Source organism: Typopeltis vanoorti, chromosome 3, assembly GCF_054136105.1.
Source record: "Typopeltis vanoorti isolate ZY-2024b chromosome 3, IOZ_Tvanoo_1.0, whole genome shotgun sequence".
In the NCBI taxonomy this organism is placed as follows: Eukaryota; Metazoa; Arthropoda; class Arachnida; order Uropygi; family Thelyphonidae; genus Typopeltis; species Typopeltis vanoorti.
The window spans coordinates 129,460,833-129,485,375 of record NC_143551.1 but is presented as its reverse complement, the minus strand read 5'-3'; the positions used below and the strand labels follow the sequence as shown (position 1 = coordinate 129,485,375).

Below are 24,543 nucleotides of genomic sequence, written 5' to 3'. Positions count from 1 at the left end.
TAAAAGATGCCGTAAATCCACACCACACTGCGACTTTGGGCAAGTGGATAGTCTTCTGCAGACACATGTGCAGATTAGTTGCAGCCCAAATGCAACAGTTGCGTGTGTTAATATCGCCGTTCAAATAAAAGTGCGCTTTGTCACTCCATAAAATATGCCACGGCCATGCATCATCCACTTCCATGCGCGCTAAGAATCGCAAAGATAAGTCAATTCGTGTGGTCGCATCACCAGGGCACAATGCTTGAACATGACTGATTTTATAGGGTAAAAATTTTCCACACCGTTGTGTATGCGACATCCATTTGCCGGGATTTTGCTCGTGCATTGCTGGTACCCTGCACATTCATCATCTCCTGTTCCACAATAGCAGTTGCAACTTGTCGGTGATTGATTGGTTTGCGTCCCCTGCCTACCTGCACCGCTAGAGTTCCAGTAGTTTCAAATCGCCGAATCAGTTTTCATAAGTTTGTTACACTAATCGGTCCTTTTCGTAAATTTTTCATACCGAAAATCACAAAGACAAGCACTGGCATTATTGTTCCGCTGATAATAGAGTTTGACTAACAAAGCACGCTTACATAAGGTAAGAGGCATCGAAAAGCAGTTCGTCTACGAATGATAAGAAATCTCACAGGCTTTCTTTTTATTGTAACGCTATAATGCAAATTAATGCATTTTACTCTGTAAACAGTGCCAAAATTTCCCCTGTTGGTGACTTTTGGTACTATTTTTTTTCATTAAATCGAATCCTCATGTTCCGCTGTGTACGTCTACCGAATATTAGTGTGTTTCGTCAAATACATTACTCGCTAGAGGGCTCTGAACACTTGACGTTATTTTATAATCACCCAGTACATAACTAATTTCATTCTTTGTTTATAGTGAAATAATACAATAAATAATACTACAAATTCTAACATAAATTTATTGTATACAGTACTTTAATAAATAATGGAAAAGAGTATACAGTGCTTTAGTTCACCTACCAGTAAAATAATCAGCTTGAAACATGGAGCAAGAGTAATTCTTCAAAATTGCTGCTTCATTAATTGGAAGATTCATCAGGAAGCAGGGGGAAACTAGGTCATCAAAAACAAATTCTTCTGGGACCAACTTTATAGGATGAGGTGACAAACAGAAGTGAGGTTATTTAAAAATGTGCACATCTAACTTAGTGTGCACGGTTTACCTTTATCTTTATTGCAAAAGTAATTTCTCTGCAGCAAGCAAGTGCCACTTGCATCACTGTTCTACTTTGCTAAATCTCTCCATGTTGATTTCCTGAAACAACTGAATTCTTTATTAAGAGAGACAAATGCCAATTTTTTTCATTGTAAACTTTTTTTTTTTTTTAGGTAAGTGGCTTCTTATTATTTTGCATTTTTCACTCTTCTCCTGCAACTCTGTGCTTCTAGCTCTAAGATTTTTGAGAGCTTCTTCTATAGCTTCATTATCAACCTCTAACTCTTAAGAAGTTCTTGAAGGCATAAATATCATCATCATCAAATTCCTGACATGAACCCTTAGGGTGTGTACAAGATATTATGATAGAACTACACGAGAAAGTTATATCATTACTATCTTCCAACTGACAATTTTCCTTCAAATTAATCTGTCCCTGTCAAGCCTCCAACATTATTAGATCCTATATTTCTTTCTTCTAAGGAAGCTCTTCCCAAACTGTGGGCCATGGCTCCATGGGGAGGGGGGGGGCATGAAATAATGAAAACAAATTTAAAATGTTTTACGACTAAGTAGATTTTTTTTTTTTTATCTTAAAAGAAATGTATTTAAGTTTTTGTTATTTTTTATATTTTAATGGAAAAAATCACATTGGTGTTGGTTCACAACACCAATGTTTAGATTCCTGTGTATTTCAGCGCTTAATGAATATTAGGAAATATATGCTTATTCATATAAGTTTCATTTGAAAGGCAAGAAAGAAGCAAAAAAAAAAAAAAAGCTTACAAACGCAAAATCTTGCACTCCTTTAAAACGATCAAGTTTTTTGCACTTTAAATTAATGTTTTATTGCTAGTGTACAGAGGTGTGGGCAATGCATGGGAAAGAAATATGCTTTAGGTGCAGGGCGACTGCACTGATAGCACAGATCACATATATCAGAACTATAAACGCCTGTTATTTGATCAATTCTACGTTAAAAATTTAACCTTGAGATGGATAAGGGCTGATAATAATAATAAAAAAAGAATAATGAGCAGAAGCAGAAACAGTCAAACGACTCATAATCGACAGTATCTCATATTTTACCAGAACAGTCTGCATCTTCTTTGGCACCAGACGACAAGAGGCAAAAAATGTTGTATGAAAAAATTTGAAAATACGATCCTTCTCATTTGAAATATGGGTTTGTACCATCATATAATGATCCAAACAAACCTGTGTGTGTGTGTAATCTGCTGGAAACAGTTATCAAATGATTGCATGCGACCCAGAAAACTTTGTCGCCATTTAGATAGTTCATGGGAAATATAAGAGTAAGACAATTGAGTTTTTTCAAAGAAAGGCTGAAGTATTAAAACAACGAACTATATGTTTCATGTGCTTGTACTGCAAATGTACAATAACAATATATCTATCTAAAAATATAAGATAATGTGCCATGTCAAATGTGTATACATAAGATGCTAAAAATGATATTTGCATTTGATTTTTGCAATATTTGCTGTGTATATTTTGTATTGAATATAAATACAATAAATATTATAATAATGACTGCATTATGATTATTTTTTCAATGGGAGCTGTGAAATATTTTGAATTTTTCCAAAGGGGGTCTTTACATCCATAAGTTTGGGAAACACTGTTCTAAGGCACTTCTTACTGTATCAATCCACATACATCTTGGTCTCCCTCTGGATCTTTTTCCTGTCAACCTAGCAAAGAACACTTGTTTTGCTAATCTTTCCTCTTTCATTCTGTTTAGGCCACCTGATATTAGCTCTGCTAACATTCCTGCATGTTAACAATGGCAAGTTTTTTTTTCCAATATCCTTGTTTTAATATCATAGTGCCATTGATACCATCTGCTCACTCTCCTAATCTTTCTCAGAATGCTTTGTATTTGCAACTTCCAGTTCTCAGATCTATAAGTTAAAACTGGTTTGAACACTGCCTTGTATACAACTAATTTATTGTTTTGACTAATTTCTCTCTTATTCCATATTATTTATTTAGCGTATGGCATAATAATAATAATAAATAAAAAAAAAAGACACGACATCAAAATATATAAATACATAATTGTGCAGACCTTATTCCATATAAATTTATGCATCTAACTTCTTACCATACCAGCTTTACTAATTCTGTTGTCCATTTCCATATTTAATTTGCCATTTTCACTACAACTTGTTCCTAAATAGTTGAAATACAGGTATTCCTTGCTTAACGCGCCGAAATTAATTGCGGCAATCCCTTGATATACACAGCAAGAGTTTTGATTAATGCGCCTTTAACCCTGCGGAGCTTGCAGCTGATCTGACAGATACAGGCAAAATGTTCAATATAAATATTCTTACACAATTCAGTGTATAGCTTGGAGGTCATGAGTAGCTGTGCATTCATATGTTACAAGTGATATTCTGCACTGTTTTTTGCTGTCAGTTTGGTTTAACACATTATGTAAGGGTTTCTGATATTTGACAGTAAATTTTGTCTGAGAGATACTGCGACCTCCAATGTCAGTATAGTATGGTTTAATTTTTTTTTTTTTTTTGATTCTTTGTTCAATAATTTCTAGATTGTAACCATCATGTATTACTGAAATAGAGAGCCAAAGGCTTATTTATCATACATGTCCTCTAGGAGATGTGCTTTTAATTATGGAAAATACTAAGGAAAGTGATCTGGAGCTTATCCACCTTTACTACGAGTTGCCCATAAGGTTACTTATGCTTGCATCCACCGAAACTTTTAGTTTCTATATATTCAACACGAAACTCTTGTAGTTTCTATATTCGGCTATGAAATAATGTTGGATTCAATATCCACTTAATTTGTACCATCATGTATTATATTTGCAGTATTTTTTCTTTATGTTTTATTGCTCATTTGCAAAGGTCTGGAGAGTCATTTTGTTTGTTATCGTAGAATTTATGCTGATAAGAAAAAAACTAAAACTGTTCAAACGACTGTTGATAAATTCTTTTGATAAAAAAAATGCAATAAATAATGTAGGTACAAGTATTTATTAAACATTTACTTTGCATTCATTTTCTATCTTTCCTAAAAGAGTATCATATAAAACGAATTATTAATACAATAATGGGTCATGGTCGAATTGTAATTTACCATTGATTATTAGATTTGATTAACGTGATTTTGATATACGCGGTAACATCGAGGGATTAATCAACCGCGTTAATCAAGGGATACCTGTATTTTACTTGTTTTAGAGGTTCTTCATCCAGGATACAGATGTTTTCAATGTTTCCACCTATTTTCACCGTCTTTGTCATTTTATTGCCGATTTTCATACCAAATTTATGACATCAGTTATTCAATTTAACCAGAGAATCTTGCAAACTGGCTTTATTTAAAAGTATAATATCATCTGTATAAAGTAAAGAGCTGAAACTAATATCACTAATTCTGATATTAGGTTTAATACCACTCTCCTGAATAATATGATCAATACAGATGATGAATAACAGTGGAGATAATATGCACCCATGTTGTACCTCCTTCGATTTCATCTACAGACTTGCAGTTCAAATAGGGACTATGTATTGCTTGATATAATGTAGCATTTTAAAGAGCTTTTCTCTTGGCATATTCTATTCCAGATCTACAAAACTTAAATTCAGAACCATGTTATATTCACAAGATTTCTCAACTATTTGTCTGAAAGTGAAAATGTGATCCTGAAAATCTCTATTTGACTTGAATCCAGTTTGTTCTTTACCAAGCTTCCCCTTTCACAATTTTTCTTAGCTGTTTCTTAAGTATACTTGGATAAATCTTACCAAGAACACTCAGTAGGGAAATTCTCCTTTTTTTATAGATAAGTGCTATGAGAGTTCTATTCCAATCATCTAGAATTCAACCCTCTGAGTAGGCCTTCTGAATTATGCAGTGCAGACACAAACTTTCATACCTCCATATGCGAGCATTTCTGGTTGAATTTTATCTACTCCAGCTGACTTTCCACATTTCAGATTTTTAATTTTTTTTTGTACTTCCAGTATGGATAGGTATTCCTGCTCGGTGCAGTGTTTTCTATCATTGCACTGCCTGTTTCATTTAGGAATCTTTCAAAGTAATTACTCCAAACATCTAGAACAGGAATCTGTAACCTTTTTAATTTGTATGCCAAAATCACTAAATCTTTGATGCAAAATTTTCTCACATGCCAACCGAAATTTTGGGTAACATGTTATTATTTATTGTCTTTTAAGTATTGGAAGAACCTTTTCAAATAATAATAAAAAAAATCACGCTAGAGCAGCAAAATCAAAGAATATTGAAAGAAGATTGAATGAGCGTAAAAATTAGTGACGGAATTCTTACTTAAAAGTCCTTCTACTCTGTTGATAGTGTAATATGTTTTATTTGCCTTTAAGCATAATTCTAGTTGCCATATAGATCCACACAATTTAAAGACGCAATTTTTAATATCAGCAAAACAGTAAACAATAATTCTGAATTTGTTTTTGTTTTTTTATAAAGATCAATCAGACAAATTTTTTCAAGTTTTTCCAATATATTACAGTGCACAACCTCATAATCATTTTACTTGCCTAAAGCACAATAAAAGAAAATAAAATTAAAGATATTCTTTTATTAAGTCTTAATCCCCTACAATACATAAAAATTACAGATAAAATAAAATGTTGTTACCCACATAATATATTAAACAAAAGTTAAGCTTTACCAATTTTAGCAAAAACATCAAATCAAAACTAGAGAAAGAAAAATAGTGGATGTTTTATTTATTTAGCATCAATGAGACTTCTGCTGCTGCATCACTGATGACATATTAGGTTTATATTTTGTAACCTTTAGAGATATGCATGTGCTACTATTTTCATCATTTGTTCTTCACTAAGAACAATGATTCACAAGAATATGTAGATGGAAAAATGGATAATAATGCTATTATAAGAGTTTTTAAACATACAAACGTTTCTGGAGTAGTATTCCAAGTCCTTAGTATATCTTTTTCCACACTTCTTTCTGTTACTCCCATTTCTAATTGCTTCTTTTCAATATTTTCCAAGTTAACTCTGAGGTCAACACATTTCTGTCTGCAAATTGAGCTACTTTGAAAATCAACCAACTGCACTTCAAAATCATTCATTTTTATCCACAAAAAACATCAGCAAGTTTAATTCATCCAGTTTTACAGTGTCTGGAAACTTAAAGAATTTTGCAGTCTCTCCTAATTTAACAAATGAACTTAACAAATCTTAGAGAGAACTGCTCAACAGTTGACACAATGACATTTAAAAATAGCTTTTGAAGACATTGGCAGTCTGTTATGTCATCCTTTTGGAGATTATTGATGTATTTCTTTAGGTTTGGAAAATATCTCTCACTGTCTACATCCCTATTAAAAACTCCTAATTTCATTTTGAATGCCTTCATGTCATCAAACACAACATCAAGAGTCTAGGTTCAAGTAATTTAAATGTTTGCAAAAATCTGCAAAAAAAAAACATCAGTTTACAAACCCACATGATATCATACATTTCTTTATAAAACATTTGTTGATTAGTCAAAAAGAGATTTATCTCATCCAGCCATACAACAACGAACAAGACCTCGACGAAGCCAAAGAACATTGTTAGTCCTTGGTACACCGAATCCACTTCATTCAATAGATTCTGAAATTGTCTTTTATTCAAAGCATGTGCAGAAATGTAATTAACAACCTTGTTACTGTTTGCATCGCTTCTCGAAGTTCCTTTAGGTCAGCTTTTGTCTCCTCATGTATGATGCAATGAAAACCTATCAGAACATGTTGGATATTTTATTATTATTAAAATATCCAACGATATTTGTCACCTCCAGGGAGTCCAAAGACTCATCGAGGGAGGGCATCTAATCTACAACTCTGTCTTCACCAATGCCATCTATTGCTGACCACCACCACTGGTATTTCCATGGACAATCACAAACATCCATGCCCATGGCGGGATTCAAACCTACAGCCTTCTGGCTGGGGAGTAGAAACGCTAACTACCTAGCCAGCCAGGCTGGCCATATTTCTTTCTTTCTTTATTTTTTTAAGGTGAGCCCCGGGTTGCATGCCAAGGGTTCTCCATCCCTGATCTAGAATATCTTTCTCTTCAGCTTTCTTGTGTCACCTTTATCTCTGATTCCTTTTACAGTATTCTTTCCTCCATTCCTAAGCCTTTTTAAATAGCCTCCAGAATATTTTCTGTTGAGCCTATACACAAGAGGTTGGTTGATCAACCTATAGTACATTAGTAGCATGCATGGGTGGTGAGTTGGGAAAGAAGGTACTTGTTCACATTTGACTTAAAATGTCTGTATATTGTATTCCTTGGGAAATGCATCAGGGGGGAAGATTGTTCCATAGTACAGCAGTTGCAGGGATGAAGGAGGAGGAGAAGAAACTTGTTCTGTGGGTTTCAAGGTGCATTGTGAAGGGATGTTGACAGCAGCAGCAAGTGTTCCAATGAGCTTAGTACCAAGTGGGGGAAATTATTGATGCTATTTCAGACGAACATATTCCATGGAAATATTTGTAGAATACACATAGTGCAGATACTGGTCGTCTGTGCAAAAGTGGGAGGAGTGAGTTGGTAAGAGATGGGTCATTAATAAGTCTGATTGCTCTCTTCCGTATTGAGTCAAGCACATTTTGAGGGAGCTTTTGGGGGCCCCCATAAGTGAAAGCAGTATTCAATGGTTGGGCAGATTTGTGATTTGTATAAGGTTAACAGCTGTTCAGGGGTGAAGTAACATCTTGAGCAAAAGAAAAATCCTAGTTTTTTTAGAAGCTGAGGATGCAATGGCTGTCTGCCAGGAGAGGCTTAATGTCAGGGTAATTCCAAGAAGAGAAATCTCAAATTAAGAAATTTGGGTGTTGTCAAATATAATAATGGAAGAAAATGTTTTTTTTTTTTTTTTTTTTTTTTTTTAAATGAGAAATAAGACAGATCTGGGTTTTATTAGCATTGAAATTGACTAGGTTATCTGAACCTCATTGGAGGATAGTTTGGAGATCAGAAGTGAGGGCAGTGGTGGTTGATGTCTGCCCTCACTTCTGAGGGCAGTGAGGGCAGACATCAACCACCACTGCCCTCACTTCTGAGGGCAGTGGTGGGGGCAGTGGTGGTTGATGTCTGTAGGTTGAGGTGAGTTGAGTGGAATAAGGTTTATCAAAAGAAAGGGAGGAGTGTAATGTGCTGTCGTGTGCAAAACTGTGTACTGGGTTGGAGGTCAAATGAAGTAGGTCATTGATATATAGTAGGAAGAGGGTTGGTGAGAGGACAGAACCGTGTGGAACCCCAGCATTAGTTGAATGGTGAGAGGATAAGGAACCATCCACCACCACACATAGTGTACGTCCAGACAGAAAACTGGCAATAACAAATTTTACCACCTTCCTAATAGTTATCTTCAATGTTCTTACCAAAGCCTTTGCATGAATTTTGTTTAGCTAGTTTTACACAGTGCTTCACTTTCTTACATTTTTCTCTGTATTCTCTAAGAGTACAAGCAGACTTACTTTCCAGGAACTTTTGATATTCTTTGTTCTTTTCCTTGACTACCTCTTTAGCTTCTAAGTTTACCAAGGAGTTCTGATTCTTCTATCCTTGCAGACAACCTTTATCGCATGCCTCTCCAGCTGAATTAATGTTTTCTTCTGAATCTGTCACTGAATCTTCAAACTTTGGTTCTTGTTTTCAAACTCATTCATTTATTCTTGAATAATGTAGGTGTATTTGAGTCTACAGTTCATCTCTAAAAGATGCTTAAATGACTAGTCCACATCCTGAACAGAAATCCCAGCAACACAGACCATTATCATTTGCTTTGCTCTTTTCTTCAAATTTTCCCAAAACATTTCTTTATGTCTGGTAATCATTTCCTACTCTATTTAAATCTTTAACAAGGATCAACTTTTGCTTTTATTTTCTGTTGTTGTGTCAGCTGCTTTCTGATGTATTTCTTCCCTTATTTGATGACTGCCATTCAAGATTATCCTCCTCTTTAGTTTTGAATACCATAGCTACCCTTTCCTTGGTTGTTGTTGCTTAGAAATATCTCACCCACCTGTGTTTGCCTTCTTTGTTTCAGTTACACCTATTATGTTGATCTGGTACTTATCTAATTCTTCTGCTAGTTCCATTTCTTTTCTAATGGTGCTTTTTATACTGATAGTACTAATCTTGAAGCTCTGCTGTTAGGAACATATTTTCAGCAGCATCTTCTAATCATCATTCATACACTCAGCTGTCACCTTATTCCAAGTACACTGACATTTTTATATAATGCAATATATAATATTCCATATTCTTTCTAAAATCTGAGTGTTTTCCTCACCCTCAGTAGTAGTAATAATACCCTGGTCAATGGTTGTATGAGTGAGGATATAAGCCAGGGAAAAAACACTCAACCAAACCTCAGGCATAACTACGATGGAGAGGGGGGGGGGGGGAGTAATGGATCCTTATTCAACACTCTTCAACCTAGGACTAGTTTAACAACACAAACCACTATTTTGTTTTTTACACATTATGCCAAATGGGTATTATAGCTAGCAGACTTCTAGCTGTAATATTCATTGTTCTAAAATTTTACAATATAGATGGAAGCTGTACAGAGTAAAATTTTCAGTCAACTATGTATTTCCATTGTTTATCTAAGAACTATCATGATGTCTGCAAGAAATTTAATTAGTCAAATAGCTGTCACACAGTGGTACTTTATGAAAAACCAAAAAAGGTATCATAAGTAGGGTTCGGGAAGACTGTTTGATGTTGAAAGTATTTTCACCTCGCTATACTATAAATTAAAGATGCCAAGAAATTATATTCTCGGTTTCATCCTTTATTCAAGTGTAAGCAAACAACATTTGTGTGTGAAGTCACTTTACGACTGGGTTACATGTATATAAAGGCTAATGACTTCACATCAATTGCCTCAGTATCCCATAATGCAACACATATCCTTACAGACATGTGTAATGCTATGCAGTATGGATATGTGCATTGGGAGATATATGTCCGTAATCATTACTTAATTTGATCATAAATAATTTACATTTGTAAATAAATTTCAATTTGTAAAAATTTAATTCACATCTATTTTAATCATACTTTCTGATAGCACTCCATTTATATTTAAATGCATATAATACATATACCCCCCCCCACACACACACACGCACGACCCATTTTACTTAAATGTCACACAAAAATTTAGAATGAAGATTCTTAGCAAAGAATTGAAAATTCTTTGCTAAGAGGTGAAAGTTTATTTTTCACTTGGTTAAACTACAATAAATTTAGTTTAATCCTTTATCCAAGTGTGATATTGCATCTGAAAGTATCTTCAGGACTGGGGTAAGGTGGTACAACTCCGGGTAACTCGTTGCAAAGGTGGAGCAAGCTAACATCACTCCTATCTCAGTATCTCCCATAATGCAAAACACATCTCCTTGCGGATATGTATAATGTTATGCATTAATTATGGTTATTAATTAGTAGAAGTAATTAGTGGGTAGTGGCCCTTCCCTTAATGCATAACATTATACATACCCGCAAGGAGATGTGTTTTGTATTATGGGAGATACTGAGATAGGAGTGATGTTAGCTTGCTCCACCTTTGCAACGAGTTGGCCAGTGTTGTACCACCTTACGCCAGTCCTAAAGATACTTTCAGGTGCAAACTTTGTTTGCTCACACTTGGATAAAAGATTAAACTAAATTTATTATAACACAAAATGGGTTTATCAGATCATCAAAAGTAGGAAACAAATGTCCCTATCTTACAAATGTTTATACCTGTCACAGAAAGCTTACCTTATACCATTCAGAGATGCATAAGATGTTTGAGGAAAACAAACAGTTTATTATATAGTTCGACCATAGCGAAGCATGCTTATCATCCATTAAATAATTGCCTTGTCATTTCACTAATTAATAACCATTATTAATTTTATATTTTATTCATCAAAATTGAATTAAGCTCTCTCTCTCACACACACACACAATGTACAGACTAGAAGAATAAAAATTGCAGCCAGCAAGGTATTTAAAGATAGGGCTCATGTTTTATCAAAAATGGTCACAGAAGATAGAAGATAAAATAATAGAACAGGTGGCACATGATATTATGCAATCTAAATAATTGAACTATCCTATCTAAGAGACAAAGATATAGATGAAAAAATAAATTTCTGAAAATCTGTGGAACAAATAAAAATATGCCCCCCCCCCCAAAATGCAATAAATCTAGCTCACATTTTATAAAGCAATGGCCACTCCCATTCTGTTATATGGTTAAGAAATATACTGTTAAAAAGAAATATCAAAGTATGCACAAAAATTACACCAGGTATTTATAGTTTAAATGAAAAAGATCAAGGAATCACAGAGATAAATGAGAGAGAATTAGAGAAATGGAAAGAGCATTTATATAAGAATAAAAAGAGAGGGAGACCTGTGAAGCCAGGAAAGACAAATGCTTATATTTGATGAGAAGATATCTTAAATTTGTTAACTTAGACTTTAAATATTAAGAAAATTAATAATTCTCATTAAATTAAATCCTGGGCAAAAAGTTTAATCATCACTTGTGTTGTTCAAACCTAAAAGCAAAATAATGTTAGATATTTTCTAAATCCAGATTCTAAATCAACATTATATGCATCGTTAGATTGTAGGTATGACAATAAACCGATCATTATCAGTAAAGGTAAACAAAAAGCACAAGTAGAAAAAATCAACAAAATGCAAATTTTTTATGATAATTAACAGATAAAAATTTGAATTTACACCTGTTGAGTTTTAGATTAGTTACTAATTCCAAATAAAAATTAAAAAATCAGAAAAGTTCTCATAAGTTATGATGCCTTTTATTAAATCTAGCCTAGTTTTGCCTTATGCACTTTAGACTTATAATTCTGTTTAAACACAATTCTTTCACCAACAGAAATAATCTAACAGAAATCAAACCTAAATAAAACTCAGTTTTAATAGAAATCATAATAGAGAATTATCAGTCTTAGTTTAAAGGGTTTTTAATTAATGAAGACTTTGATGGGTACTAGGCGAGTAATCATGAAAGCTGACTTAAATTATTCAAACATTAACTTGGTAGCACAGAAAACTCACATAAGAGTGAAGGAGAATTTAATGAATTGTTGCAGACAACTTCCTCATGCAGAATGTGAAAGAAGGAATTTGAAAGCAAAGAGCATTAGATTTGATCAGATCACCGGAAGGTGTCATTTGTTAAGAATGTATTTTGTCACCATGACAGTGATCATGCTGCATGGTGCTGAAAAGTAGCTAACTATATGGATGTTCCAATTAGGACAGGTTACATGCTGAACTACAAAGCTAGAAATTATGACAAACTCAGAGAAATACTATCTTATGTCCCATGGTATTAATTACTAATGGGAAATTTATCAGCAATGAATGAGAAGTTCTGAAATGTAGTTAAATGAGGCAGTATCTGAATGTGTCTAGAGTTCAAAGAACAAATAAGGCAGGAGAGAAAAAATGGATGTGTAACCTACTAAGCAAGGGATAAGAAGATTATGTGGAAGGAATATCATGTGAATAAGAGTGAGAGGAATTATGAAATATATGACGTGCATACCAGAAAATTTACAAGTATTGTACAGAAAGCTAAATCTGAGTATGACAAGAAATTGGAAGTGCAGGCTAAAGGCAATTCAAAAGAATTTTATTGTTATGCACAAGTAAAAGAAAGAATGAATGTGAAAAAATAACTTTACTGAATGTTGATGTACATCAGAAGCTGATGAGATTGTTCAAATAACTAGTACTCACCTTGTTGAGATCTATCAACCAGGTATACATAACATTGGGCACAGCATTACCACTACATTGGAGAAATTAATAGTGGTTCATGACAATGAGATTCAAGAGCTGTTGCATAACCAGACAACAGGAACAGATAGGATATCAGCACATATGTTAAGGGAATGTTCAGCTGAAATGGTTATACTCTTGAGATGTTTGTACAAATTGAATCTCAGCTCAGGAAAGATACCACAGGAATGGAAAGAATGTATGATAGTTCTTTTGCACAATGGTGACATCAACATGTGACTAACTACCACCCTATCAGTATTTATGAAGTAGTGAAGATTTTAGAGAAGTTGGTAAAAACTTATATACAGAAATGTTTCTTATTTTTAGAGGGACCTGTGGCATAGTATAATTATTAAAAACAACATGTAAGTCCACAGTAACTTTAATTAATAAATAAGGTAGATATTTCATACTTAAACTAGTAGTACATCTTCAGTGTTACAAACAGATAGGAATAGAATACAAGTAATGAACATTCGGTGGATCACCTATCAAAATACAATGTTGTCGCGAGCTAGGAAATGAAAGAAATTAATAAATAATTAATATTTAAGATAATTAGTTTTTTAATGATTACATAAAATAAAAGTCTCCCAGATCTTTGAGAGAGAGAAGCAATCATTTCGATTTAAATTCGGTCGGTGTAAAAAAAGCTTCACAACTTTCTTTAAAGAGGTGTTCATATTTGAACCTGCATCTATGAAGGAGAATAGCTTTATCCCACTGGATATTAAGGGTAGTGGTAATACTGTGTTGTGCTAGACCAGACTTCTCAGGTTTGTTGTAATCAATATAATATTGATGTTCTTTAATTCTTTTTTCACAGAACGGCCAGTTTGTCCAAAATAAGAAACATCGCATTCACAAGGAATTTGGTAAATGCCAGCCAAAGACAGAGATGACAGTTTATCTTTTGTAGAAGGCAATAAGGAAGAAATTTCGTTGATAGGAATATAAGTGGGAATCAATTGGTACTTTTTTAAAATTCTACCTATAGGTTCTGAAATTCCTGGAATGTAGGGGATTGGAACTCTGTGAACTGTTGAAGAAACCTTAGGTATTGGAACATAAGATTCAATTATCTGTTGGATTTGATTAGGGTGGTAATTATTAGATACCATTAACTTCTTAATGATGGAAACTTCTTGTTACAAGATTTCTGGAGAAGAGCAAACTTTATGTGCCCTATTAATTAGAGATTTAAGAATGCCAAATTTTTGAGATGTATGGTGAGCAGACTTTTTATGAATGTATCTGCCAGTAAATATGGGCTTTCGAAAGACGCTTGTAGATAAGGTACCAAAAAAAGTTCAAGTAAGCAGGATGTCCAAAAACGATAAAGTACCAGAATTTTCCTTTTCCATGGTGAATTGGATACCAGGACGAAGGCTATTTATCTGTTGTAGAAAGTTGGAAAGCTCATCTTCAGTATGTGACCAAATGGCAAAAACATCATCGACATGACAATACCAAAGAGATAGTTGAGGGTGAATGGATGAAAACATAGTCTCTTCGAATTGTTTCAAAAAATAGTTAGCCAAAGGTGGAGACAAAGGACTACCCACAGCAGTACCTTCAACTTGTTTGTAGAAGTTGTTTTTCCAACTAAAATAACCTGAATGGATAACAAATTCGAAAATTTTTGCAATATCTGGAGGGTAATCTTCATATAATAAATTGACTGTGTCGGCTAATGGGATATTGGTAAACAAAAATCTCTAATTAATAGGGCACATAAAGTTTGCTCTTCTCCAGAAATCTTACAACAAGAACTTTCCATCATTAAAAAGTTAATGGTATCTAATAATTACCACCCTAATCAAATCCAACAGATAATTGAATCTTATGTTCCAATACCTAAGGTTTCTTCAGCAGTTCGCAGAGTTCCAATCCCCCTACATTCCAGGAATCTCAGAACCTATAGGTAGAATTTTAAAAAAGTACCAATTGATTCCCACTTATATTCCTATCAACAAAATTTCTTCCTTATTGCCTTCTACAAAAGATAAACTGTCATCTCTGTCTTTGGCTGGCGTTTACCAAATTCCCTGTGAATGTGATGTTTCTCATTTTGGACAAACTGGCCATTTTGTGAAAAAAGAATTAAAGATTATATTGATTACAACAAACCTGAGAAGTCTGGTCTAGCACAACACAGTATTACCACTACCCTTAATATCCAGTGGGATAAAACTATTCTCCTTTATAGATGCAGGTTCAAATATGAACGCCTCATCGACATATGAACAGATGCAGGTTCATATCCTAGCTCGCGACAGCATTGTATTTTAATAGGTGATCCACCGAATGTTCGTTACTTGTATTCTATTCCTATCTTTTTGTAACACTGAAGATGTACTATTAGTTTTAGTATGAAATATCTACCTTATTTATTAATTAAAGTTATTACAGTGGACTTACGTGTTGTTTTTAATAATTGTATACAGAAATGGGTTGAAAGACAAGCTATAATTTGCAAGGAACAGCATGGGTTTACTATAGAGAGGTCATGTTTTTAAGCAATCTACTTATATTTTATAATAATGAGTGAGTTGGATAAAGGGAATGGATACATTATTACCATTGGACTTTGTTAAGGTGTTTGATAGAATACCACAAGAAAGACTGTTGCAAAAATATAAACTCTTGACTTGGATAAGTGGGTGGTTGAAGGACACATCAGAAAGTGGTGTATGGTGGTTGCAAATCTAGCAGATTTAAGGTGACCAGTGGTGTTCTCCAGGGATCAGTCCTTGGGCCATTGTTGGTCTATCTATACATTAATGATATTGGAAAGACCTGATAGATGTTTGACTGTTTGCTGATAATGAAAAGATAGGCAGGACAATCAGAAATGCTAATGATATCCAGCACTTACAGAATGATTTGAACAGGCTGAAAATCTGGGAAAGTAATGGCTGTCAATTCAATGTTAGTAAGAGTAAAGTTATGCAGTTTGGCATGATGAGATTTCTAGTAGCATATTAACTATATTAACTAGTGGGATTATGCACAAGAAATTGGCGAGGCTAGGGATCTTAGAGCTATAGTGGATAGCAGACTGAAGTTCGGAGGTCACATAACAAAAATTGCAAATACAGCACAGAGAATAATTGCAATGCTGAAATGAACTGACACATAAGGATAAGGAAGTCACATTTTGCCTCTTTACATGATCTTGATGATTCCGTACCTGAACTTTTGTGAAAATTTGGCCTTTTGGATCTAGAGGGGATAAAGAGGCTGTGGAAAGGGTGCAAACAAGAGTTACAAAGATTATGGAATATAGCTTATGAGAACAGATTGAGAGTATGTGAACTGCAGATACATACAATAGAGGTTTATAAACTTCTGAATGTGTGTTATAAGATATCAACTGATGAAATTTATTTATTTTAAGGGGTACGGAGTTGGATTTTTCTCTCGCAGAGCACTGGAGTGGAAATGTTTGCCTGTTTTAGTGGCAAGTGCATCTAGTGCGAATGAGTTTAAGGTATGACAGCTGGTGTGGGCGCTGTATGGCCTCCTTCAATGAGTCATTGACTTCCTGTCATTTTGAATAATACACACCAAATGAAATCAAAAACAAACCACATGGGTATCTAGTGCCTACCCTAAATCCCAAATTTTATTCAATTCCATCCAGCCAGAGTACAGTTACTGCAATATAATTTAGATCCATTTTACCTTTTTGCACTCCTTTCCCAGCAAATAGTCTGAATGAAACAAAAACTAGAATGACTCGAAAAAATGTTGTAAAGATTTGAAATACCACATTTAAATAAAATCCATCAAGCCAGAGTCCTGTAATGCTTGGGTATGAATGAATAACCACATCTAAATGTAAGACATGATTATACACAAAAAAAGTGTGTTTTTTTTTAACAGCATTCTTCTATAGTTACAGCATTCCCCAACAATGAAAATGAGTGAGCCAATTGTCTACAGTATGTACCTTCCAGAAATAAATGTAAAGTGACTGACGAATTTTAATAGTGATCATAGGTAACACTTTCATTAAAAATCCATCAAAACAGATTAAAAAATTATCATTTTAAATAGTCTTGAATGTGAAAACCAGTCTTGAACATGGAATTTAACAACAAAAATTACTGCACAGATGAATATATGTGTGTTATGTCACACATTATCAAGCAATTTTTTTGTTTATAATAACAGTTTGAAACTTCCAAGTTAAATTTTCAAGCTGACATTCATGATTTTTGGGAGGACTCATCATGATATCTCTAATAAATTAGATTATTCAAGAGCTCTACAAATGATGTACTTGATCCAATAGGTGTATCAAAGTTACATTGCATTTATGAAACAAGCCATATTTATGTACTGACAAATATTTTATTTTTATTTTATTAAATTCACATGACATTAGAGTTATTGCAATAAATAAACAGCTTATTTTGTTCCTTTGTGAATAATTATATAGAAAAACTGAAATTGTTTGCAGATTTTTGAAACCATTCCAAATACCAAATTTTAATATAAACTAGAGATCTGGAATGAGTTGTGTATAGAGGAAAAAAACAAATCTAACAGACACTTCAACATTTTTGCAAAATACTTCTAAAAAGTAGTATTTTAAACTATAGTGCTGCAAGGAGGAAATAATTCCACTATACCTGCTTTGACTAATAACTGTTGACATCGAGCTTTGGCCTGGCCAATTCTGAAGTAAGCTTTGGGTTGAAAATCCACTTAATCCTAAGTCAGAGTTTAATTGGAAATCACCTGAACAATAAAGAATTAATTCAGTAAAGAGATGACAACATTATCTTTTATATATTTAATATTTAAAAAAAGCATAAAAATTTCACATATATACAAAATTTAAACATTTCAAATTCTGTATTAGTTTGTGCTTCTTCTAAAAATATTAACAGCTATGTTAATTTCAAGCAGAATCCAGAATCTGAAATAAAGTTGATAAATAAATTTTCAGCTAGATAGTAGATTGGAGACAACTCCACCTGCAGTATTCGATGGGTGGATTGAGTAGCTGAATGATACTGTTGCCAGTTCCAAGCCCAGATAAAGGAGGAGGGGTTGACAATGGACTAACAACCCATTCCTAGAAAAAATATTTTGTTGAGAAGGCTAAACAATATGAAACCGGACTGACTCTATGGAAACAACACATGTAAAGGAAAAGGTTAATGAGAAATATTACGAAATTCGGAAAACGGAATGTCAGGACGTTATTACAGGCTGGTAAAATGCAAAATGTAGCAGAAGAATTATTGAAATATAGTATGGATATCACAGCCTTACAGGAAATAAGATGGAAAGGACAAGGAGTAATTAATAAAAAAGATAAGTTACACTTTAGTTGTCCTATAAAAGAAGGAGAACATGGAGTTAGTTTTATTATAACAAAAAAGGTCTACAAATCAATATTAGGATTTACACCAATAAATGAGAGAATGTGTAAAATATGTATTAAACGTAAATTTCATGACATTATATTTATAAATATTTATGCTCCAATTGAGAATGCCGATGAAAACGTTACTGGCCAATTTTATGATTTGCAAAAAGCATGTAAGGCATACAAAAAAAAGATGCTATGATTGTATTAGGAGATATTAATGCTAAATTAGGAAAGGAATATATATTTAAAGAGTAGTTTGGAAGTTGTAGTCTACATGAAGAAACTAATGATAATGGTAATAAAGTTGCTCAGGTTTGCAACAACTAATAAATTAAGAGTAATGAGCACAATTTTCCACATAAAAGGATACATTTAGGAACATGGATTATACCAGCTACTAATGAGTGTAATCAGATAGATTATGTTTTGATTTCTAAAAGATAGGCAACATCAATTATTGATATAAGATCATTTAGAGGTGCAAACTGCGACTCTGACCATATGTTGGTTGGTGCAAAATTGAGACAAAGAATATCAATAATAAATAGAGGGAAAGCAGAAAGAATTGAGAAATGGAATACTGAAGCTTTCACAAATAAAGAGACTATTAAATTATACAAAGAAAAATAGAGGACATTAAATAATTTGAAAATCAAAATAATACAGAAGATAAATGGAAGATAATTAAAACAACAACTATAAATGCAGCAGAAGAAATAATAGGGAAATATAAAAGAATCAAAAGGAATGGTTTGATGATGAATGCAGGAAAGCAATAGAAATTAAAAAATAAAGCAAGAAAGAAATATATACAAAAGAAATACAACAGCTAATAGAGAAAAATATCAAGAAAAGAGAAGGGAAGCAAATAAAATATGTAATCAAAAGAAAAAAAGCGATGACGATGAAGAGGAAAATAGAGTTAATAAGCGAATATAATAAAACAAAAAATAAGAAAATATTATAAAGAAATGAATTCACTAGTACAAAATTTTAATCCTCAAATAAGAGGATGCAAAAATAAAGAAGGAAAAATAATAACTGAAAAAGAAAAAGTCATAAAGATACCAAAAGAGTATTTTGAAGAATTGTTATCAGAAGAAGAAATTACTAATAATGAAGATAGGAATTTGAGTGAATTTGGAATAAATGAAGAAAAAAATAAAAGAACCAACTTATGAAGTAGTTAAAATTATAAAACAGATAAAAAACTTTAAAGCACCAGGTATAGATGGAATAACAGGAAAGCTTATCAAGAATGCTGGAAAATGATTATGGGGAAAAATATGGCAATTAATAATTGAAATATGGAATGAAGAAAAATTACCAGAGGAATGGAAAATAGGAATGATTCAACCAATATATAAAAAGGGAGATAAACTGAATTATGGTAATTATAGAGAAATCACACTACTAAATGTAACATAAAATTTTATCAAGTTTAATAAGTAGTAGATTAGAACCATATACTGAAGAAATTTTAGGAGATTACCAATCTGGTTTTAGACCAAAGAGATCTACCACTGATAATATATTTATGTTAAGGAATATACATAAAAAATGTATGGAATATAATATAGAATTATATAATTTATATATTGATTTTAAACAGGCTTTATCAAAATAAATAGACAAAAAATGCTTAAGTCTTAAAAGATTGGAAATCACAAAAAAATTGGTTAGAATGATTGAAATAACACTAGAAGGATCTAAGGCAAGGGTTAAAATACAAGGTGAGTTAACAGAAGCATTTGAAATAAGTTCCAGAGCAAGACAGGGAGATGCAATGCCTGCAGGTCTGTTTAATTTGACACTTGAATATATAAGAAGACTCAACATAAGAGGCTATATTAATAATAAATCTGTAGAGATTTGTGCATATGCAGGTGATACTGCAATAATTAGTCATACCAAAAAGATTTAGAAAATAAGTTTAAAGAATTAGATTTAAATGCAAAAGAAGTTGATTTACAAATTAATGAACAAAAAACTAAATATATGCAATATGGAAGAAATGGAAATAGAATAGCCTCTAAATATAGTATAGATGGTTATAATTTTGAATCAGTAAATCATTTTAAATATCTAGGATCCCTAATAACAATAACGAATAACATAGCAGAAGAAATAATAGAATAATAGCTGGAAATAAATGCTATCACATGCAAAAAGGATTATTGGGTAACAAAGTTGTAGATAGGAATTCTGAACTAAAAATCTATAAACCGATTATTTGACCAATAATGACATACAATGCAAATCATAGACTCTACCCCAAAAAAAGAAGAGAATAGGTTAAGGATTTTTGAAAGGAAAATAATGAGAAAAATTTATGGATACCAATTAAAGAGAAGAATGATAATTAAAGAATAAGAACAAATAGTGAAATTAACGAATTAATAAATGGAGAAGTATTGTTAGATTTATTACGGCACAAAGATAGTATGGATAGGCCACTTAGAAAGGATGGAAGAAAGTAGAGGAGTCAAAAAATATATACAAATGGAAAATAATTGGATAAAGAAGAGGGTAAGACCTAAAAAGAGATGGTTAGATGAGGTTGAGAAAGATCTTGAAATTCTTAAAGTTAAGAATTGGAAAAGTACTGCACTGAATAGAGTAAAATGGAAAAATATTGTGAAAGCAAGCCAAAACCTATAAAGGGTTATGGAGCTAAAAGAAGTAGACTGGAGACAGCATTTTTTTTTTTTTTTTTAAACTATTGGGCAATGCAGTACTTTTCTGATCTGCATTTTGTTTCCCATTCTAAAAAAAAAAAAAAAAAAAGTTTTTTTTTTTAAATTATACTTAAATTTAATTTTAGTTATAAATAAAAAAAGAATATCACTAATAGTTTTTTCATATGAAACAGTAATCATTTACTGTTCATACTAGAGTAGAAATGTACTATAGCAAACACTATTATAATGAAATAATATACTATAATGAACTATGGAAAAATCCTGACCTAAGTACTATAAGAACCAATGTTATTTTAAACTCTCTATTACCAACAGAAAAAAAGCACAAAACTTTCATAGCAAACTGAATTTCCTACAAAACCAAATCGATCAATCAGCAGCAGTAAAGCCTCCACAGCTCAGTAGGTAGATGAAGCTCTTTGTTTTGAAAGACTTGGATTCGATTCCCATCCATGATGTTAGGAACCTTTGTCTGGTCTCTTTTGATTAAAGGTGAGTTAGCTGGTCCTATACTGAGGTAGAGGGCTTTTTCATCCCTCAGAACAGGCAAACTGGCCTGTGAACAAATATGGATCTATAGTCATAAAATACATACTTAATCCCTCATTAGGAGGGCTCAACCAATCCTAAGGGACAGTGGAGGAACCCCACACAAATAAATAAAAAAATCAGCAGCAGTCAAAGGAATCTGAAGGAAATTATACATTGACAACAAAATTGCATGGCAGAAACCAGGTAAGGAAACTCCGAAGGAAACTCTGGGAAACAAAGAAAATAGTGAAAAACAAAGCAAAAGAAATCACAGGAAATGCAACCTAGGAGATCATACTAGTAACAGAACACAAATGATTGGTAAGAACCAAACAAAGAATACAATACACAATACAAATGCAAATAATAATGGGAGACAACAAAGAAAAACTAGAAGCATATGAAATTACAGAAATGAAAATGCAGAATTAATGTTTAAAATTTCAAAATGTTACTTTAGCTTAAATTAATGTCAGTAATCTGAAATATTCGTAATGAACTAAATATTTTAAGTACTATACCATTAAAATCAAAAATTATAAATCGGAAAGTCCCCCCCCCCCTTTAAAAACTGTTTTTTGTAGGCTTTTTTCCAATTCAAATAATCTATCATCAATCATCATCAATTTCCTGATATGTACCATCAAGGGAAATTAGGGCTATTATAGTCAGACCACATAAGCGAGAGCTGTCATTGGCAGACTGCCAATGACAGCTCTCGCTTATGTGGTCTGACTATAATAGCCTGAATTGTTCACCGATGCACAAATTGTTCACCAACAAGCAAAATCACTTGTTTTATACGTAAAATTTTCCGACTGTTATACAAGCAAAATAGTTACAACTTTAAAACTACAATGATCATAAAAGAGAAGTTAATTTTCTGACATGTAATAATAAACACTCGCCCCACAATACGGATTGATTACCCTATTATCGGAATGGATTCTCCTTCTTTTGAGATGTGCAGAAGTGTCGAAGGATCTTGTATCTGTGGGCATACTATATGGCAGCACTACATGGTTATGTTTACATTATTATTTTCTTATCAACAATTTTCCTCCAAATTGGTCTGTTACTTGTGAACACTCGAATACTGTTCTATCTAACAATTCGTGCTTCTAATGCACTTCAGACTATCTATCAATTTACTTAGACCTTGGTCTTACTCTAGGTCTCTTTCTCTATTCTATTCTATTTAAGGGGACATTCCACTATACATTAACTCTGCTTGCATATTCTTGAATACTAACAATGTCAAGTTCTTTTCTAATATCTTCATTTTTAATATGATTTTGCCAATGATGCCATCTGTTCACTCCCCTAATTTTTTTAAGAACAATCATATCTGTGGTCTCTAGTCTTTGATCAAATGCTTTATTTCTAACCCAACTTCAGATCCATAACTTAAAACTGATTTGAACACTATCTGGTACAGCAAGATCCATGTTTTGGCTAATTTCTCTCTTATTCCATATACATTTATTCAGCTGGTTCTCCACCATACTAGCTTTGCTTATTCTGTTTTCTACTTCCATATTTAATTTGTCACCTTCACTAAAAACTGTGCTTAAACAGCTAAGATATTTTATTTGTTCTATAGGTTCTCCAATGAGAATGAAGTTGAAGTTTTCTATGTTCCTGCCTATCATAGTTTTGGTCTTTTTATTGCTGATATACTGATGATATTTGTTATAGCTGTTACTCAATTTAATTAGAGAATCTTGGAGATTTGCAGTGATGTGTTTAGGAATACGTTATCTACAAAAAAGCAAAGAACTAAGTTTGATATCTCCTATTCTACAACCCCTGGTAAAAAGTATCTCACCAATGTCTGTAATATTGTATGTATATTAGGATTTATTTTTCTTCAATACATAAATTTTGTTCAAATTGAACAGTTATGAATACAAATATGGTTAAATTTTTCTTTTCTTTTTATACTTTAAAGTGAGCTATTTCATTTCCTGCATGCTAAAAAGTTCTAATGATAAACATTCCAAGAAATATACGGGGTATATTGCAATAGTTGCGGTGATCAACAACATTGATCGGATACTTTTTGACAGGGATTGTACTATCCAGTTTAATGCCACTTTACTTCGTAATGCAGTCCATATAGATGATGAATAAGAGTGGAGATAATGTGCATCCTTGTCTTACACCTGATTTTACATCAAACCAGCTTCCTGTATTTTCTTCAATTCTAACTTACAGCTGAAATAGAGGCTATGTATTGCTGTGTATAATGTCCCATTTACACCATATAAGTGAAGCATTATGAACAGCTTTTCTCTTTGCACCTTGTCACATGCCTTTTCCAGATCTACAAAATTTAAGTACAGATCCTTGTCATATTCCATGATTTCTCAATTATTTGTCTTAAAGTGAAATAAAATCCTCACTTCAAGGATTGCATAAATATTATCTGGAACACTTAGTAGAGAAATTCCTCTGCAATACTCGCATTCAACTTTATTCTCTTTTTTTACATACGGGAACTAAGAGAGTTGGCTCTATCCAATCATCTAGAACTGAACCCTTATTACCAGGCTATGCAAATCATAGCCACTGCAAAAATTTTATACCTCCATTTCTGGTTGAATATCATCTACTCCAGCTGCCTTTCCACATTTCAAGTTTTTGATGGCTTTTCTACCTCAATGTACCCTTGTTTGCATTCCTCTTGAAAATTTTCTAGTATGATTCTGTCACTGCTTAGTTTGTTTAACAGTCTTTCAAAGAAATTACTCCAGACATCTAGGATTACTCATTTTCAGTTTTCATGTCACCTTTATAATCTTTGATTCCTTTTATAGTATTCTTTTCTCCATTTCTAAGCTTTTTTAAT

The 24,543-nt window shown here is 32.8% G+C and overlaps 1 protein-coding gene across 4 annotated transcripts in view; it reads right to left on the bottom strand.

Annotated features, from left to right (window-relative positions):
• Window positions 1-24,543, bottom strand: part of LOC150108562 (myocyte-specific enhancer factor 2C-like) — a 279,724-nt gene that overhangs the window by 16,657 nt on the left and 238,524 nt on the right. For all 4 annotated transcript variants that reach the window (XM_090415997.1, XM_090416001.1, XM_090415999.1 and 1 more), the window contains exon 9: window positions 17,711-17,819. In XM_090415997.1, coding sequence (XP_090272123.1) covers window positions 17,711-17,819 — 109 coding nt within the window. The remainder of the gene's footprint in view (window positions 1-17,710; window positions 17,820-24,543) is intronic.